Here is a 15,883-nt window from a genome sequence, read left to right on the forward strand (position 1 = left end):
GATAATACCCAAAACTGAGTCACAAAGTTAAGCAAATGTCAGAATTTTTCTATATGGATTTTTTTTTTGGTCTAGATACACTAAAACCTTTCTCCAAGTTGATTCACATAATAAAACTTCACTCACATCTCTGATCATTTGTCAATTCTTTATTCTTACTGACATGGCCTTCAATTTTTTTGGATGAGGAGGTGTCTCTTTTTTGGGGCAGTGGGGAAGAGCTTGGTAATAAGTCATGTTGTATTTGTCAGCCCTTTTACAAATGTTTATGCTCTGACCCTCCTGTATTTCCTGTTTCAATACCGACCTGCACAGTTATATATATGAGTAGATTTTTCCAATGCTCGAGGTTTCATTTTTAGTGAACACAGAAAATACTTTTCTCTTTAGAAATATTTAACTCTTACACACTGAAAACACACAAAGAAAAAGACTGCAACTATGTCCATTTTGATTATCTGAAAGGATTCTTATTCTCCAGGTCCTCAATTCCCTAATATGAAGTAGGCACAAAAATCAAACCCTAAAGGTTTTTTCTTCCCTCTCAAAAGCAGCAGGCCAGACTGGATACGAAGATACCTTCAGAAAAGGTATCTTAGCATATTTGTTCTTCGTTTTGTGATACCTTTTTTTCTCCTTAGTCAATAATTGGAAGGGCTGATCAGAATATATGTTAAGAAACATAAAACCCAGGCAAGGATAGCACTACTTTGAACAGGACCCCCTTCAGTTACAGAGCTTATGCCAACAACACATTTTTCATTTTAGTCTCAAACATGATCCACCAACTTTTCTGGGGGAAAAAAAGGGCACTGCTATCTTGTACCACAATAAATTTCTGACAACTATTCTGCTTACCTCCCTCATTTACAGAGTACGCTCTACCTATGGTTGAGCATTTTTCTTTTTTGCTTACAATTCAGTCAATTAAATAGTCATCAGCCAATGGAAAACTGATATCGCCATTTGTCACATACCACTCCACCTTCCATAAAGGCATTTTTTTTTCCTTCTCCCTCCCTTCAAATGCAGAAGTTTCAAAAGCAGGAATACCTCTTGGAACCATATATTCAGTGTCACCCTGTACCACCTGTTGTGGCAAGAAATCAAGATTGCATTCTCTACCATCATGTAAACTACTCCAAGGCTGCTGGTTGCTTAGCACATTCAGTACTGAACAGAAGGAGTACAGAGGAGCCTTAGCTGATCCAGAAGGCCTCCCAGGCTGTCGTGGTATGAACATGCCCATAAGACTTCTACTTTGTTTTCCCAGCTAAATCACTCAGATAATTAAAAAAAAAAAAAAAAAAAAAAAACACACCAAAAAAACACCAAAACAAAATTTGATTTCTTTACATTTTTAGCCAAAGCTGTGACACTATCTCCATTTAACCATATTTTGAAAGCAAGGAAGCAGAAGTCTATAGCCCAAAGTAACCTGAAATGAAGAAAAACTGGGAATCCGATCAACATGCTTTACTTGATTTAATGAGCTAATCTGGATGCAAAGAAATGCTGAACTTCTAGCAGCCTGTCTTACATGCATGTCACACAAGCCACTGCTGGCATGAAATTTAAAATGCCAAGAGGAACTATTTGCATGTAACTTTTCCAGTAACTATGAACAGATGCGGGGCAGGGAAGGTGGTCATTAGCAGGTGCCTAGAGGAAGAGAGGAAAAATAGGAAAAGCCTATACAATAACCACTGACTCAACACCTCCCCAAACTCCAACTATGTTATGATCATATGGTTTCCCGAGACAGCTGTGGTCTTCTAAAGACCAATCATCAATAGATCTCTGTTCCGCATACTTGCTGTATCTCCCTATGAACCCATGTAAACTGACTTCTTTTAGAAAGATGCTGTGGGTAGAGTCTAGTACATCCCCTGGAAAAGGTGACTTAAGTGTTACAAAATGCTGAGATAGTATCAACAGCTCACTACAGAAAGGTCATTCTCTTCCACCTTCCTTCTCCACTCCTGCACTCCAAGCAAAGGGTTCCTCCTCCACCCTGCCCTTGCAGCAGCTGCAGTGCTTGGCTGAGCCTTCCATAAGCAGATCAATTCACTAATCTAGCAGAAGCCCGCCCCCCCACCTTCAGTTTTTTTCCCCCCTGCATTAGTGAGATGTATTGGCTCAGGGGTAGAATGAGCAAGTGCCAGAGCTCACAGGTACGATCAGGATATTCCCTTTCAGCAGAGGTAAGCAGTTAGATCAGATCAGCTCATTCTACACCTTCATGTATAGCAGCTTTTGCTACTTGCTCCAAAACACCACCATCTTAACTATGTTTTAAAAGAAAATTAATTACTTAGGTCCCAAAGTCCAGAAAATAATTCTCTAAAGAATTCTACCACTCAGAATTACTATATAAACTTATACGTTTGATTATCTCTCTTGACCATTTCACTATTCATAGCATATTGGCCATACTGAACACTCTTCTTATCAATCTTTTCATGTAGAGTACATGATGCTTATATTCCTGTCATATGGTTCCAGATACGGCCCCAGGAGAAACAGATCCTTAAGACTTAGGCTTAAATCTTCTTAAGCATCTAATTGATGAATTTTGTAAGCATTCCACTTTGTAAACTTGCATTTAGAAAAAAACTAATATATTGTCATTGAATTGGTTATTCTTTAACTATTCTTGTCCAACAGACAAAAACTACTAAGCCTGTTCATCCTTAGGAGCAGATAGTCTCGACAAAGTCAATGTATCTCTGGAGTCAGTAATATGCACAGTAATATGGAAGGTGAAAATTTTTCAAAACCCTGTGCCAAAACTTTGTAATACTGATTTCTTAGATACAGCAGTCTCCCACAGCAGAGAGAGCGTAGAGGTTTTCAGAGACTGCAGAAGTGTTAAATACCCCTGGAGTTCCTGTGAGCAATCTCTACTAAATGCTCCAATGCAGGGATCATAATCCCCACTAACCATGAGGAGGTATCTCTCTCAATTCAAGATAAACAGCTCCACATGCCCCTTGTCTATTGGTTCTCATATTGAAATTTTCTCCCTCTCTCCTCAAACTCATTTGCGGAGAGTTTAAGAGTCAGTCTTTCCTAGAAGTTGACGCCTTGATTACAGACTAACCAGTAAACTAGCAAGTTACAGAAAAGGGCAACATCTTGCTGCCAGGGTTCAGGGAAACCACAGACTGACACAAACTGAAGCCCTGCCCACAGCTTTCTACATTTTGACACACACAGATGTGCCGTGGGTAGCCTCCCTTGCTTAAAATGTATCTATTTTCAAAAACTGTTCTTGCTTTTCTAATCTTCTGCTGGTACTGAGTCCATACACAGTGGTCTTCAGGGGGAAAAAAAGGCTTTTTCACAGATTATTCCACCATCACACACCCTCAGAACTCAAGTGGCCAGGTTCAAACACAACTTATTTGAGGTAAATTAACTACATACTACATACTAGGATTAACGAGGAAGTCGATCACCAGATGCTTGATGAAATATAGGAATTTCTGCTTGATACATAATTGCACTCAAATCTAGACTGATTACAGACAGGATAGACATGCAAGCAGACCAAAGTGTTTTGGTTTTCCTTAAAAGAGACTCACCCCAATAACGGCTGCAACAAGTCCTAGACTTTGCCAGAAGCAGAGCAAAATATTTCTTCAAAAGCTTGAGTTTTCCAGCAAGCCTATGGGCAGGGGAACTTCTGCAGCTACAACATTATCAACAGCAGATGACAGCAATACTGATGTACACATGTGAAATATCTGTTCAGCCATAACAGACCTCTGGCATGCTCACACTCACAGGATGCCATGATTCTTGGAGCTAAGCAATTCCTCGCTTTTGTCTTTGTGTTAGATTGAAGTAGATTCAAAGACTTAAAATAGACCAGAACCTGCTGAATTAAGATAGTCATTATCTTCGAAGGAACACCTGCTGTAAATAGCGAAACTAGTGGTCAAGCAAGAGCCAATTTGTCTCATCTGTTATTATCAAGCTGCAGTAAGAAAGATATTTAACTGGATATCTTTTTGCCATTTGGCAGTGGCCTCAAATGAGCTAGGTACAGAAACTTCCACGGATTGTAACGACCAAAGGGTTATATTGTTCTAGTGATGATTAAAAGCCTCAGATAGCTCCTATGACTTGATGAACAAATACACAAAAGTGAGTATCCTGCATACTAAGCACCATAATCTGGAGAAAGAAATAATGGAAACTGTATGGAACTTCAGTTTCTTGACAACGGTATATAGGGCCTTGAAATCCAGAACAGGCCTCAGATACAATCAGCTCTTGTGGACTATGCTTAATCTATTCTTATCTTGTGCTCTAGTCATCCTCTGTTGGAGACTGAATACTACACTAAAGGAACTTTGATCTTGTCCAGTACAGCAACTTGTATCAAGAAAGCAAGGAGAGTATCCTTTCCTTTGTGACATGCAGGAAAAACTTCTTTGGCTCTTAGTAGAAAAATAAGCTGCACCTCAAATACCATGACGCATTTTTGGGGGTGCGATCTCAGTTTATGCACTGGGCAGAGGGATACTGACAGAGGACAGACACAGGATGGCATAACAGAATCCAACCCTGCATCTCCTGGAGCTCAGTGGTACGTAGCAGAAAGGCTGAACAGGAAGACCAAAGACCATTAATCTTCTACCTCTGATTAAGCAATCAAACACTACTTTGAGGTCTCGGTTGGCTAACATGAAGATGAGTAAAGGCAGTTACTAAAGAGGGCAAATCTCCCGTTTGACCGTTTTGGAAGCACCGATACGTCTGGATTCATGAAGAGCCTGCCTCCTGCTGCTGATGAAGCCTGTGCTGTGCTTTTTTTGGGGTAGGATTATAAAATCTCACACAGCCAGATGGAGACAGAAATGAAGTACCTCAGAGAAAGGTCCAAGGAGGACAATGCTGCTTCATTTTGTCTGTGAGTTTTTGCACGTTCTGAGGAAACAAGTTTAATGAACAATTAAAGTAACACAAAATTCCCATTTTTCTAATCCTTCACAGCACTGAGGTCTCTTTACAAAGAGGAATATATCTTTCTTTTATACGTCGCTGGGGCAGGGAAAAAGAGAGACACACATGTATAGCACCATAAAGACCATTCTGAAATCTGAGTTATAATGTAAAGTGAAGTGCCAATCTCTCCACACTTAAAAACAGTAAAGAAATCACTGTTCTTTGGGTGTTACAAAAAAGCCTCTGCTCTTGCTAAATTCTGGAAAGAATTCACACTTCAGCAAGGTTAACAGCAGTATGCAGGAAGGCAAACAAAGGGTTAATAACTTGCCTTCTCTGATGGCACCTGTCTGATGGCTGTGGCCAAAGTTTGTTTCTTACTGCACTTTCCCCTCCCAGCTGACAAATTTAATTTACTAACTGTGCCAAGAGAAAGAATTGCTGTTTGTATTCACGAATTTCAAAAAAATGGCTGAGAAAATGTGTTTCGTCTTCCCTGGTAGTCACTGTGTAAACTGCTAGAGAATCAGACTTTGCCATTTTTTTTGCCAAAGATTTTACATGACATTTTTAACAGTGTATATTAGATGGCATAATTGTTAAATTTAATAACAGATGTGTTCTTTGGCAGGGACTGGGTACATAATAAGAAGAAACTTTGAGTGTGCATGATGTAAAGTAGCACAGGGAGTACTTTCCTGTCAATGACAAACTCAAGGAGAAATTTTAAAATTTAAGTACTTCCCCATGGTGTCTGAAATGTTCTGAAAATGAAAAAATTACAATCCTTTTCTGGCGATTCCAAAAGTCTGAAACTGAGATGGTAATTTACTTACCACAAAGAATAAAGATGGCAACATGCACATTGAAACCTCAAATATTTACCACCTGAAACTGTTACAGACAGGATTGTTATAGAAATTTTCACATAATTAATGTGAAAGTTCTTATGAGTTAGGGAGACAAGAATCAATAGGGGTGAAATAGAATAGTGAATAGAATAATTAACATAAGTCTATCTGAATAAACACAGGTGGGCTTTCACAATCCATGAATATATTGTTCTCAAAGCTCCTTGTGTAATCCTGACCTATGACTGAACAAATCATCAATCAGAGCTTAATGAGTAGCTAAGCAGGAGTAGGCCTAGAAGTATTACCTTCTGATGATTTTAGTAAAGGGGATGTATGGTTACCCTTTTCTTTACCTTAAAAGAAATATAGGACACTTAGAAATAAAAATTAGTATAGATAAGGTTTTAAATATAACTTCAGTTGTTTTTAAGGTTGAATGTTTAGGAGACACTGGCGGTGGGAACCGGACTCTGGTCAACCTGGATCAAGACGGGACACTGATCACGGCAAGAACATTAAGGACGCCGATCACAGCAAGAACATCGAGGACGGGGTGTTGACCGGAATCGGAGCGGAACCAGAACATAAAGATCAGCTAACCAATGGAAAAGAATGGACTTTTGTGGACTCTTGACGAAGGAAGAAAGAGGAATTGAAATAGTTAGTGGATTATTAACAGAAGCTTATGAAATGTTTATGATGTAATTGATTATTAGTTTCTATATAAACCGATAGTGAATTTGAGTCAGGTACCATTCACTGCGGTGGTGGTCCAACTCTGAGTTGTTTAATAAAACCAGCAAACCTAGAGACCCGGACTCTGCCAATTTTCTTTAACAAGGATACGTTGATGAAAGAACGTAAAACACTCATGCAGTGTAAAACTGACAATAGTTACAGTAAAACACTTCCTAACCTTCCTCCACAACTGCCATGATAACATCTATACAACAGATACTCAATCTGAAAGCTCTTTCCGTAACCACTACAATTATTATTACAGCATAATTAAAACTAGTTTCAGTTGTACTTCTGTTAGTCTAACGTCATATATTTTCTACAGAACTACTGCCACCATGAGTCAAGTCAGACATAAATCCCATTTAGCTTTTCTCAAATTCAGAATTTACTCACTTCAAATCGCTATGCATCATGAATGTTCAAACTGCTATGCAAAGCAAGAGGTTTCTAAGTGCTTAGTTATAGCCCATTAATTTTAATAATTGAATTATTTAACAGAAGCATACTTAGGAGAAACAACAGTTGTGACATTGTAAAATATTATTGCTTGTACAACTTAAAAGAATACTATGGAGCTTTGCCAATCTCTGATTCTAGCTAACTACTACATTATAGCATAAATAGGTAGGCAGCCACAATTCCACCTTCAAAATATTACCCAAATTATAATGTGTCACTTGGAGATGCTACAACGGCAACAAGTAGTTTAGCAGATTCTTAATATCATTTTAATGCACTGAACAGAAGGTACAAGCATTTCAGTATTTAATGTATCATGGGTTTTAATACTGAATACAAGCTGGAAAGTCGCATGCAATTTTAAACCTGTTTTTGCATGGCACTGTAATGACAGAAAGGCTTCACTGCTAGACAAAGTTCATGCTAAATTCACATTCTAGTTAGCTTCTCAGTCAACTACAAGCTCAGAAGCCAGCATGAAGACATAAGAAACTGTGCTCATCAACCTTAACAGCTATACTACACCTATGCTTGGAGAAAGGACAGAAGAACAAGTGAGCCCTATAAACTGCGTGGAAGTCTTCAATTAAAATGTCCCATTGCCAGGACCACCTGGTTTAGTTGCATCTACTTCTTTGTTTGATGGATGACACAGTGAAAAGAGCAATTTTTAAATGCAATAAAATACAGACACTTCAAGGCAAGAGACAGAGAGAACAAGAAAGGCATAGAACTAAGGCCACATTCAAAAGTCACTCCCACTTGCAAAGAGGAAGAAAGTGTAGAGGAACCCAAGCAAGCTAAGGCTACCAGCGGTACTGAAAAAGGACACTGAAAAAGAAGAGTAATTCTCAACGTGCAATACCCCTTGACTCCATTTTTCTTTTTTTTTTTCCTGCATTATTTTGAAAGCCAAAACAAGGCAAGGCAAGGCTGTAAACAAACACACCTTCATAAAAATACACTGGACTACAAAAAACACTATATAATACATCTATAATTATTTCAGTAAAAATAACTCTCTACTATACGTAGAGAATTCAAGGGGAAGGATTGGAAAGGTACAGAAGGGTGGCACAAAACACCACATGCTGACCTCTATCTCTCGGAGTTTGGCACGCTTCTCTTCACTCATTTCTGAATATTTAACTGACGACTTGGATTCCGGCATTTCTTCTTTAATTGGATTGGAATACATGTGTTGCTCTTCTGACTTAGAACTCTGAGTGTCTTCCTCATCTTCACTTTCTTCTTCTTGACTTTACAGAAAACACACAGAATTAACCAATATATATATTTATGACAATTATCTGTTACAAAATTTACCATCTCTCCTACTTAGATTCTATGATTAGTTACTAGTTTTGAAATCTGTTAAGTAAGACTATGTTATGCAAAAGTCTGCAGCTACAAAACAGCCTCCATCTGTGAGACAGATATCTTAATATTTTCATTTAACTAAATCATTAGTTTTTATTACTCAGATAATTTACACTTTTCATATAAACAGACTGCAGAAGAATTACTGAAATTTACAGTCACCAAATCCATATCTAACTCAGCTACAAAACTAGTCCACTACCTCAACAAAATCTCTAAGTGCTGTAATCGTGCCTTTCAGATATAGTAAGTTTTATAAAAGTACAAAATTCACTACACTTTTGCTTTTTGGAGACAAACCCGAGACATGGCAGATATTCAAAATTATATTCTCAGACTGGCCACTAGAGTGCTGCAGTACTACATGCAATGCAGTAAAATATTTAAAGCATTACTAGTAGATGCTCCCAATTGCCTCAAGAACAAAGTAAAAGACGGCTCAAAACCAACAGATGGCATGGAGTCTATTAGCATCCAAAGAAACACACACATCAGAACATTATTCACTGTGTTTGTCTCAAAAGCAAGAGGCGGAGGTTTAGATACATTCATATATCTCTGACATCAAGACTTCCAAACTGTAAAATACTACTACCTTAGTTCTCACTATTTGACATTCAGTTATCAAATCAGCATCAATTTAAAGCTTATGGTTAACAACTCTACCAAAAGGTGTAATTTATTGTGTTAGAAAAAAAAATATGGGGGCTGAAAGCATGCTGCACTAAAATCCTGATTTTTCTCCATTTTCTTATTTTCCTACTTTCAAAATTTAATTTTTGTTCTCCTCTTATAATATATACATATATATCTTATAGGGAGTTCCAAAGACAATCTTAGAGGCAGAAAATGAGTAAGTTTTCATCAGAATGAAAAAGTATTTACTTTTGAATTTCCTCCTCCTCAGATTCTTCATGTTGGTCAAAAAGCTCCCACTTAGAAGTAGTAACAGCTAGAAGAGACAGTAAGATCATTTTGACAACAGAAAAAGCTATCACTTAATCTGAAAATTAGTACTTATAGATATAATAGAAATTACAATGTAATAAAATTCACCAGCATCTAACACTTAATACAGACTTTCTATTTCATAGAAATAGTCAAAACTGCACATTATCAGAACATTTACCATTTACAGAGGTATTCACTTACACAGCATATCATGCTTCAGTAAATTCGTCAAAAGCAGCCAAGTATTTGTCAGTTTGCAAAATCTTACCTTCCAAACAAATATTTAGAAAGACTGCCAACCACATACCCAGATTTTTCTTCAACATTTTTTCTTAATGAACTGGAAATTATTTTTAAAGGTTGGTAGGTTACTGAAGTAGAAAAACAAAACCAGAATACACTGTTTTCTTTACTGAAGTTATAACCAAATAAGGAGTTACAACTGAAAATCCTACTGCAGAAATCATATTAACACTTTTAAACAGATCAGTTTAAAATAATCATGAAATAGGCAAGTGACATTAAGGTTTCAGTTTACTTAGGGAAGTGTTTTAGTTTAATATATACTTTGAAAACTAACCTTGAGCTTCCAGTTCCGATTCATCCACTGCTTCCCACTTCGAAGGGGCAACTTTAAATATAGGCTCATTCTTTTTTGAGTCTTCAGCTGTATCCACTGTTGGAGAAAGAGACACAGAAAAATCATTTCCAAAGCTCTTCAAAAGTTCAAACAGAAAAATCCTAATAGAACAATGAGATTTCAACACTGAAGCATATTATACCATTTTATTATTTGCAAAGAAATTAGGATTTGGAACCTGATGTGCATAAAATCACAAGACAGCTACTGTGTCTCTGAAGCAATTACAATCTAAAAGCAGTTTTTAAACTAATTCTTCCTATAACAAATTGAAATTAATCAATTCAACATTTTATGAAGCTACATGACATGTTAATTCTTGGCTGTACTTGAAAAAACTACTCAGGGGAAAAAAAAATATCATCAAAAATTGAAGGTTCAAATTGAAAGTAAAGTTGAAACATTTCTTACAAGGAATTCCATCGAGATCATCATCCAGCGATTTAATTGGGACTCCATCCAGATCATCAATAGGAGCAGCATCAATAGGAATTCCATCCACATCTTCTAGTGGAGCACCATCAAGCTCTTCCTCAATGGGAGCACCATCAAGATCATCTGGTACTTCCTGAAAGCAAATAATAATTAATTATTTCAAGAACAAATCTACACTGCTTTTCTTTACTTCTCCAATTATTGATTCATTTCTTTTTAAAGGAGTACCTTTAAAAATACCTAAAATCCAAAAAACTCAACTTTAACAATTTTTGCTACCAAGTGCAGTTGCTTATTGCAGAGGAAAAATACAACAATATCCTCCCATAAAAAAATATAAACAAGAAGTTGGAATTTGTCTACAAGGTACTGGAAGCTTTGCAATACCTATATTCAAAAGAAAAGATGTTAAGCTGTGGTTTAGCTCAAAATGAGCCAATTACCGTCAGATAAATTATACTTACTACATACGAAAGATTCCCTGAGAACCAGCAATCTGAACAACCGACAGAAATCAGCTAATTTAGCAGGAACACAAATTAAACGAACACACATAAATGACAAATACACCTACATATTCTAACCTGTCAGGTACAGGCACTGTCCTTCATACATGCACATCCACCCTGCTCTAACCTTCCAATTATACTGTAGGTCTCCCTCCCACTGTCCTGAAAGGCGTGTTTCCCCAGTTACAAAATGAACTTATCTTAAACACACATCCATTTATTTATGTCCACTGTCTTGATCCTCTTAAATAATATTTACATGTAATTGTAAACAGATCAGTACACATTCACTCAGTGCTAACAGTATTCTAGAAATTTTAAGCATAAAGCTTCAAAATATTGAATAATAATTTATACATGTCACTGCAATAACTGAAACTCACTACATAGCCTGCTTAAAATAACCTCTTTTTTAAAAAAAAAAAAAGATAAACATTGTAGCATAACCAGAAAGTTCGCACCTTACTGCTCTAATACAACACAGCAAGGATCAAAGTAGAGTATCACTAGTGTAAACGACCTATCACAACCTTCCTCTCGAACAAAGGAAGCTCAGATGACACTCTCAAAAAGAGAGCAGATGATTCAGGTAGCCAGATGCCAAGCTATTTAGAACTCTCAGACGCTAAAACTAATGCCTGAAATTCGAGCTCAAAATTCACAGACAGATACTACAGAGTACTTCCAACAAAAAGGAAATACCTGCCATTCTGCACTAGTCTTTGCTCTGAAATGGTTTCAGAATATAACTCCACCACAGCACCTAACCTACAAGCAACAAATGCATAAAGAGATTAAACAGTATCTGCATCTGAAAATATCTTTTACACCTGTATTTAAGAGCAAGGATTCAGAGGAAAAAAAAAAAACAAACGGTTTATTCACCCTAACACAGTGAAATCAAAATAATCCTTGCCAGCCCTATTTTATATTTACACATTTTTCCTCACCATCTGGTAGCATCACTACCAAGGTCACTTACCTCTGTTTCTTTATCTTCCATGATATTTACAAGCCCCAAGAAAATATTCTGTAGTTTGATCAGAAATGGTTCTGGGTAGATCGCCCAGTCTTCCCATGCTCGGAAGCACGTCATTACCCGTTGCTAGAAGCAATAGGAAAAAAAAAGCTAATGAATTTGTATTAAGAAATTTTAAGTGATCAGAAATACACGACAGAGGACTACTACTGCAGAGAGCTACTCCTAAGTAGTTTGATACTGGAGTATGTTACAATGATGCTATGTTGGGCAAGACCAGTAATTTTACAAAAATATGTACATAGGAACTACTTTTTTAAAACTTCACTTGGGTTTAATTTTTCCTTTAAATTCCTGTTACATTATCAATTTCAGCTCTTCACAGTTCCTATCCCAATAGTAAATTTAATTCTGCTCAGATGTTCAAAGCAGGTGTCTCTACTAAATATAACAGAAAATATCTTTCCCTTCGCAAAATAAAATATTAACACGGGCTTATTCATATTATTGAACTGAAATTATATTCCTACTTTCATTTTTTTTGTAGAAGTGAAGCATATTTGAAATGACAGGCTTCAGCTCAAGCTTCACACATTAAATGTAGAGAGGGTTGTAGTTATTAAATAAAAAAAAAAAATAAATCTAGTGACTGCCTTTACCATATAATTTAATAAAGTTTTAGAACAGCAGATAACCAAAACTGATTCTCAATCAAGAGTAAATGGAAGCAGAGAAGGTAGGACAACCAGGATAAAGACCTTCATACAGAAAAACTAACTACACCATAAGCTTTGTATTTAAAGTTTCTGATTTAAAAAAAAAAAAAAGAGAGAGAAAAAAGAAAAAAAGAACTGTAGAGGCATCTTTAAAACAGAAGGAAAAGCTAGGCTGACCGTGAGGACGGTGAGAATCTGAGCATTTTATCTCAAAAATCACTCTCAACTACCCATGGTCAGACTGCTTATCAGACCTCAAAAAATAAAGCCTATCACCAAAAATGCTAAAATGTAACTTTATGCTGTTATGTCCAGCAGTTTCTCTCCACACTGAGCAGCCCAAATTTATTTTTGAAACTGAAACATAGGTGGTCCAAAAATAATCAAAAAGCTAGAAGGCCTTGTTTGCAATTCAAGTACTAGACAGAGATCTTCTCAACTCCACAATTATATATCTACCAGTATACTTCAGCTGTTAGATGCTCATTTTCTTCCTTAATTTCAAGGTTATCTTTGCAAGAGAGAAAACTTAATGTTATTATTTTTATTTTGCTTTTTTAAAGTTGAATTAGGAAGCTTGAGATTTAAACCACCTATCAGAGTATGCAACCTCTTGTGCAGGAACATCTATTTATTTGACTTCTACGTCATGTAAATAACAATGAAATACATACCTTGAAATTTTCAGACTGTAAATGGCCTTGTATTGTACGGTAAGTAGCATTGAGATCAGAGAATATCTGACATAATTTTGTTTCAAAACTAGAATTAAACATATACATTTCTTTAGTTAAACTTGGTAATGTATGTTTTCTGGACATACATAATTAACGTAAATACTTGGGACACAGGACTCAAAAGCACAAGGTTCTGATCCCTATAGTAGCCATGAACTGAACTATAACGTAAATATGATTACTATATATTAAATCACCTTGGACAACAACAGAACTGTGAAGGGAGATCTTCACATCTGCTGCAGTCTCTTTATACAGCCTGGAAGGACTGGAGGAGGATAAAAGGAGTTTTACAACCTTACACACAACGATAGAATGGTCTCAAAATTAAATTTGTATTTTCAAAAAATTCTTAGTTATGTTTCTATTCTAATTTACTCAATGAGGCCCTCAAGGAAAGCACAGTGAGTAACAGCTGCCTAGCTTCCCTTGAGCTTCTGTCAATGTGCAAAAAATAAACTAGTACAGCAAAGAGACACTGCAACAAGAAACATGATTTGCAATCACTGGAGTCTTGTAACACACTGAATATTCCCCATCATGCTACTATAATGTTAGAGAGACTCCAGGAAGTAGACACAATCAAATATCTAAATAGGACAAAGGTACTCTCTCCCTTGGACATTTTTCATAAATTCTGCTCAGCACCTTAGAAACACAAGTACTTAATTCCATTATAGGCTCTCCAAACTTGATGGAGAATTAAAAAACACCTCATAACCAAAACAATTCTATTTCAAATATTGATCTCTTCACATTGCTTGTTTGCTACACCATATCTTGAATATTATCTACAGGCATATTATCTTTCTGTAAAGAGGCACATGAGTTATTCTCACCCCCATGAGGTTCCACCCAAGTGGACCCTTGCACAGGGCATACACACTTCTTTCTGCATTACAGAGCAATCCTATGCACTAACATGCTACATCTTATACGTTTTCATGCAAAGAGATGTAAGTATCATCAGTGTTGTAAAAGTATCCTCACAGAAAAGCGTGAATTTCTCTACAACCACATGTATCCAGACATGTACAAAACTGAATATAAGGATTTTTTTAATAATCACCTAAAATATGATACTTACAATTTTCTATAGTAGGAAGCATTGGCAACTTTAGCTGAAGAGTTGTATAACACATCTGACACTAGATATAATCTTGCAATCTACAATAAAGAATGTTCAAATTAAGATAACATGAGAGTTTAAATTATCCTGAAAATACATGCATTTTTCCAGATAGAATACAAGGTAGTCTGAACTATCTAGAAGTATCAAATCAGAACTAAGTGTAACAGAGCCATATTGTTAATAAACATGCTAAGAGGTAATTAGCCCCCTGTTATGCTACAGGGTACTAGCCACTGTCACATTATTACATAATATTACAAAGGGCTGAAAGAATAAATATATGCAACAAAATACCACAGGAAAAGAACATACTTATATCCAAGCCCACATTTTAATATAAAACCTCAACACTAGCTGAAATTTATGAAATACTACTTGTACATTACATGCATGTGCTGTTAAGTGAGCTCTTCCCCTAAAATATAAGATTATACAGAATCTCCCCACCTTCTTAGGAAGAGGAGTCTTCAGAATGGACAATGATTCTGTAATGCAGTCTACAATTTCTTCAGCAGCTTCCGCATTATTTAGACAGAAAACCATTGCATCACCAATATCATTCTTCCGAGGCGTTAATCCACGTAGAATTTCCTCTAATTTGTCCCTCTGTCTGAAATACCAGGAATTTTAATATTTTCAATATAAAATTAACAGTACTTTGGAGAATTTCCATTTAATGATGGTTTTGATTTCTCCATTTTCAGATCAAAAGTAATTTGAAATATTTTTATATTCTGTTGCCCAAGTTTTTTCAATGACTCATGAACATATGCATCCACATTACATAAATAAACAAAGTGCAAAAAAATCCCACTCAAGTCTTTACTACATCCAGAAATCAAAGAAAAATAACTGAGAAATACCTAATGCAGTAGATCAGTATGTCTAACGAAGTAATTATTTTTCTGGATTTAGTTTAAGCCTAAATCAAACCAGATACATCTAAAGCATGCAAGTAATTTCTGATGCAGAATAAGAAAACATGAGATTCAGAAAGCTAGCAAGAAACAATTATTTCAGGTTTTCCCTGCCCCCATATGTAGAGAACACTCAAAAGAGTATCTTTTTGAGCCTTTCGAAAAGAAGAGATAAGAAATAAATTATGTATTAAAGCCTTCAGAACCATGACTAGTATCATAAATATGATTAAAAGAATAAAACAAAAAAAAAATCCACATGCTAAGAACACAGTTGGAACAATAGCAAAATTAAGAAAGTTGTGTATATATTTCCACTACCATAGCCTTCCCCACCACACTTCCAATTCACAGTAAAAAAAAATCTGATGATCTGTCTCTTCTCACTTAGTAACAAGTGCTCCCAATTTTAATTTCTGATGAACAGCAACAGTAAGTTTAAGACCATAACTGTTCAGTTCATGAGATCATTACAGT

At 36.1% G+C, this 15,883-nt stretch overlaps 1 protein-coding gene across 6 annotated transcripts in view; it reads right to left on the reverse strand.

The window, feature by feature from the left end:
- The window catches only part of U2SURP (U2 snRNP associated SURP domain containing), a 56,161-nt gene that overhangs the window by 10,995 nt on the left and 29,283 nt on the right, over nt 1-15,883 (reverse strand). For all 6 annotated transcript variants that reach the window (XM_068406010.1, XM_068406009.1, XM_068406008.1 and 3 more), the window contains 8 exons: nt 14,937-15,099; nt 14,445-14,524; nt 13,295-13,382; nt 11,908-12,030; nt 10,393-10,549; nt 9,922-10,017; nt 9,276-9,342; nt 8,107-8,269 (listed from right to left, as the gene is read on the reverse strand). In XM_068406010.1, the coding sequence (XP_068262111.1) occupies nt 8,107-8,269; nt 9,276-9,342; nt 9,922-10,017; nt 10,393-10,549; nt 11,908-12,030; nt 13,295-13,382; nt 14,445-14,524; nt 14,937-15,099 (937 nt within the window). The remainder of the gene's footprint in view (nt 1-8,106; nt 8,270-9,275; nt 9,343-9,921; nt 10,018-10,392; nt 10,550-11,907; nt 12,031-13,294; nt 13,383-14,444; nt 14,525-14,936; nt 15,100-15,883) is intronic.

The sequence above is a fragment of the Nyctibius grandis genome, chromosome 8 (genome assembly GCF_013368605.1).
Source record: "Nyctibius grandis isolate bNycGra1 chromosome 8, bNycGra1.pri, whole genome shotgun sequence".
Taxonomy (NCBI): domain Eukaryota; kingdom Metazoa; phylum Chordata; class Aves; order Nyctibiiformes; family Nyctibiidae; genus Nyctibius; species Nyctibius grandis.